The sequence below is a fragment of the Octodon degus genome, unplaced genomic scaffold (assembly GCF_000260255.1).
Source record: "Octodon degus isolate 3935 unplaced genomic scaffold, OctDeg1.0 scaffold00073, whole genome shotgun sequence".
Classification (NCBI taxonomy): Eukaryota; Metazoa; Chordata; class Mammalia; order Rodentia; family Octodontidae; genus Octodon; species Octodon degus.
Genome location: NW_004524649.1, coordinates 1,334,441 through 1,339,059, shown reverse-complemented (window position 1 = coordinate 1,339,059; position 4,619 = coordinate 1,334,441). Strand labels below are relative to the sequence as shown.

General features: G+C 60.5%; 1 protein-coding gene across 1 annotated transcript; it reads left to right on the top strand.

Moving 5' to 3' along the window:
- Positions 1-2,160: 2,160 nt before the first annotated feature.
- Ier2 (immediate early response 2) lies at positions 2,161-3,998 on the top strand. Its single transcript, XM_004635537.2, has one exon. The coding sequence runs from the start codon at positions 2,439-2,441 to the stop codon at positions 3,123-3,125; it is 687 nt and encodes a 228-aa protein (XP_004635594.1). The 5' UTR covers positions 2,161-2,438; the 3' UTR covers positions 3,126-3,998.
- The last annotated feature ends 621 nt before the right edge of the window (positions 3,999-4,619 follow it).

Below are 4,619 nucleotides of genomic sequence, written 5' to 3'. Positions count from 1 at the left end.
CTTGGAATCACTGAACCTTTACAAGGACGCCCCGAGTTAGCCCGGTTGAACCGGTTCCTGTCCTTCGCGCGCGGGGAGCCCTCCTACGTGGTTCACGGAACGCTCCCCCTCGCCCCTCCTTTCATACAAGAGGGGCAGGAAGCACCTCGAGGTCGCCTGGGCGGGGGGACGCGGGGGCCCTGGGACATCCGGAGAGTCCCTTCCCGCGCCTGTAAGCAAGTGGGTGTCGCAGATTCGCGTGCTCGGGGCTCAGCCTTGCTGGATGCGAACCCGAGGGTCGCACGGTGGAGGCTCTTGAGAATTCTCCAGGGGCCTCTGCGTGCCCAGTCGCGGCCCTGTGAGATTCCCGGGTGCCCCTTGTGTAGCGGAATGTCTCCCCTGGGTCTCTGGGCCCCTGGTCCCCCCGTGGAGGACGAGGGGGGCACGTCCCCGGGGTGCAACCCTCCAAGGTGCTGCCCATTCTCCGCGTTGCCAGGAGCGATCTAGGCCGGCGCCTGGCCTGGGAATGGTCCCGCGCAGGTAGCAGGATAGAGGAGGGCGCCCGTGCCCACAATAGGTCGCCGCAGGATGTGAAAGGATAGACAGATGGGGACAGTCTGGGAGAGGTCTAGGGAAGAGGAAGGATTGAGTACCCACTTGCGACAAGGGATGGAAACAGAAGGTGCTCAAAGGCTTGACATTCAATTAGGGGGCTGGGCGTGGGGGCCATGCCTGGAATCCATCGCCTCTGGGAGGCTGAGGCAGGAGAATCACAACTCAGAGCCCAGACTGGGCAATTTAGTGATACCATCTCAAAAAACGGGGGGAAAAAAAAAAAAAAAGCCTGAGGACGTAGCTCAAATGTGAAGGCCCTAAATTCAGTCCCCAGAACGGCAATCAATCAAATCGGGCGGGTGGCAGGAGTGATTTGGGAGAGACTATCCAGGAAGTGAACGGGATCTCTGCAGGGAAGTGAACAGCAAGATCTTTATGTGAAGCCTCTGGGGACGGCGCCCGTTACGTCCTGGGTCACCCAGGGGTGAGCCGAGGGCTTTCCCAGCTGGGCGTCGCACCTCCCCTCAAAGCAAAACCCCACCTGCCAGGCTGGACGCTCGCCCGGAAGTCCCGGCCCAGGAGGCAGAGGGAGGCATTCCTAGAGGCGCAGGCCCCGCCCCTCCCGTTCCGGACACCTGCCCTTATATGGGCAGCCGGAAGCTGTTCGTGCATTGTCTACGTCACCACTTCCAAAATTAGCTCGGGAAGTCAGCCGGCTCCTGTGGCTAGCAGGCTAGACTAGTAAAGTGGGGAGGGGGCGCCCATTAAAGGAGCCGCACAGTGGATAAATGGAGCTATAGGACAGCTTTGCTTTGTGCGTGTTTGCGCGCGTGTGTGCAACTGGAACTGAGTTTTCTTCGATCGCGTGGTGGTGGGTAGGGCAGATGTTTTTGCTCTTTACTGGCAAGGCACAGTATATAGCTCCCACCCCAGCTCCGCCCCCCGGGGGCGTGGAGGCCGAGCCTAGCCCAGAGCCTGGGTGGGAGACGCATGTCCCGGCTAAACTGCGCCATGCTGCCTCCCTCCCACCGCCTAGGGTCTGGAGGGTTTGGCGAGCACTGGAGCCGGTGGGCTGCAGGTAGGTCCAGGCCCGGCACTATGGCTGCCATTCATTTTCTTGGAAGACCAAGAAAATGGACAAGTGGCCTTCTTCGCTTTTCCACCTAAAAACAAATATAATCCTATCTTCCACCGAGTTGAAGGTGAGGGATCCGACGAGCCTGTTCAATCTCGTGGTGCGCGCCTGTGATCTCAGGAAGCTGAGGGAGGAGGATCATTAGGAATTTCAGGCCAGCCGGGTCTCAGCACCCCCACCTCCAAGATTAATAAGCCTGGCACATAGAAAGCTCTGAACTAGCATCACTGTCCCCGATTCCGAAAACATTAGACGGCTGGGGATGCGAACAGTGTTGCCCTCGAGGGCTGTATGGGCTCGAACCTGGGTCTTCCCCAGTGCAAAAGGAAATGCCATCCCCTACACGCCGGTGCCTCCCGCCGCGAGCACGTGGGTGGGCTCGGAGTCCCACCCGCGGCTTTTCGCTCCCAACCCTCGCACTAACTACAGCGGGGTGTGTAGTAAGGAAACCACAGGCAGAGCTCTGCGTGCAGTTGGGTATGCCCTGCACCGTTGGGGTTTCCGTCCCCTGTCCTGGCTGAGTTAAATTCCTTCCTGTCGCTTTAAGGAGACTCTGGCCACCGCGTAGTGGAAAGCCCGGATGCGGCCCTCTGATTGGGCGGGGCGCCTCTGATGTCATCCTAGATACAAAAGGGCCCGAGTGGCCGGCGCCGGGACAGAACATCCGAGCGATTTGCCTAGGAAGAGTTGGCGCGTTTTCCGCCGAGAACCAGCCGCTGTCTATTCCGCGCTGCTCAAGAGTCCCCGCAACCCTCACCGTCGAGTTGCCATGGAGGTACAGAAAGAGGCGCAACGCATCATGACACTGTCGGTGTGGAAGATGTACCACTCGCGTATGCAACGCGGAGGCCTGCGCCTGCACCGAAGTCTGCAGCTGTCGCTGATCATGCGCAGCGCCCGGGAGCTCTACCTCTCGGCCAAAGTGGAGGCCCTTGATCTCGAAGCGTCCTCGCCGCCTGCCGCCTGCCCGGACCCGCGCCTGCACCCGCCGCGAGAAGCAGAAGTACCCGCCGCGAGTGCGCCCCCCGACGGGGAGCCGCCGTCGCCGGAGCCCATGGACACGCAGGAGGAGGAAGAGGAGGCGCCCCCCAGAGCTGCGGAGACCCTGGCCCGCTACTCCCCGCGCCCCACCAGGGTCAGCCGCAAGCGACGCAGCAGTAGCCTGAGCGACGGCGTGGACGCCGGCCTCGTTCCCAGCAAGAAGGCCCGCTTGGAGGAGCAAGACGGAGCGGAGGACGCGTCGTCTGAGGTTCCTGATCGCCTGATGCCCCCACCCGCTCAGGCAGAAGGCGCCTTCCCCAATCTGGCGCGCGTCCTGCAGCGAAGCTTCTCGGGGCTCCTGAGCCGAGGCCCTGTCGCTGCCCCGACGGCACCCCCCGCGCGTGACGCCAAACCTGCCTGTCGCCCGGCGGACCCTATGCTGAGCGTGCTCGTGCGCGCTGTGGTGGCGTTTTGAGCACCGAGCCCGCTGCTGGAGCCAGAGCGCGCACAGAGCCGTCGACCTGAGCGGGCAACCCGAGGCGTTACGCCCTCCCCGAGGTGTGTGAACCAGCGAGAACGGAGAAGGGAAGCGGCCGCCCGGGCTACGGGATCCGGAGAGGGACAGTGCCCGGGGATCGTCGTCGTCCGCGCCGCGTCGGCCCAGGAGCCAGGGGCGCGGGCGCCTTCCGCAAGCCCCGCGGTGCCCAGAGGTGCTGATTTGTGGACTGGGACCTGGGTCACAGCCTCTCCTGCTTGGGAGAGGGTAGACTTGGTCCATCAATCTCAGGGTCGGATTTGATATCTTTACATTTTTAAATCAAACGCTGGGCCGCCCTTCCAAGACTTTCCAGTGTGCCCTTTCAGCCTCAGAGAATTCCAGGCCTCCCCTGCTCCTCTGGTGACATACTTGTGCAAGCGGTCACCGTTGCGTCATGGGGCAGGGGTGGGGAGCTTCCTGTCGCCTAGCGTGGGTGTAGGGCCTGGGAGGTGGCTCTGGGGCGTGGACCGCCCTGGGGAGTGGGAGGAGTGCGGCCTGAGTCACTGCGCCTTGCTGCTGCGAGAGCCCAGCGAGTTTCAGATTCATTTTTTTTGGTTTGTTTTTTGTTTTTAAATTTACTCATCTGTTTCTCTTAGAGAGGTGGCGCAACGTTCGCAGCCCAGAGCGTGACCACTTTTGGACACGCGGACATACAACCTAGATGAACCTTGGAGGGGTGGGAAGGTGCTGGGACCGAGCGATAACCGCATGGGCGGTGGAGGCCTGTTTACCTTACCCGCAGTGGGTGTTGTATACCTGGCGTCTCTTTGGAAATGTCAGCCAGGACAATAAAGACCATTGCAGTGAAAAGTGCGTTCTGTCTGGTTCTCTTCCCGTGGGAGAGGGGAGGGGCGGGGTCAGGCGCTGGCGGCTTTCAACTTAAGGAACCGGTCTTGCGGGTTACCGTGTGGGCGGAAGCACCCGGCCCCTTTGCTTTGCCCCAGGCGCCAGTGGCAGCGGAGATCCACTCCCTTCCCGGTGACTACTCTTAACTGTAGGTTGGGGGTTGCCTGTATTTCCCTGCAACTTATGGGGGGAGTGCTTCCTGGTTTCTTAACACCAGGGGGACATCAAGCGCCCCAGGCGGAGTTAGGAGGAGTACTTGAATCCCTGAGAGAGCTGTTTGCCGGGAGCTGAGACACCCTCCGGGAGGCTGAGGCAGGAATGTTCAAAGTTCGAATCCCGCCTGGACCATGCAAAGACCTGTCACAAAATTTATTTTAAAAAGCTGAAGGGTCTGAGTTCAATCCCCGGTTCCGCCAAAAAAAAAAAAAAAAAGCAAAGCTGAGGGGGCCAGGGAGATGGCTCAGAATAAGCGCCTTCCTGGTACGTACAAGTGCTGCCAAAAAAGAAAAAAAGGCTGAGGATGTAGCTTGGTACAAAGGTCCTGGGTTTAATCTTGAATATTGTTAAAAGCACAAAAGGGGCCAG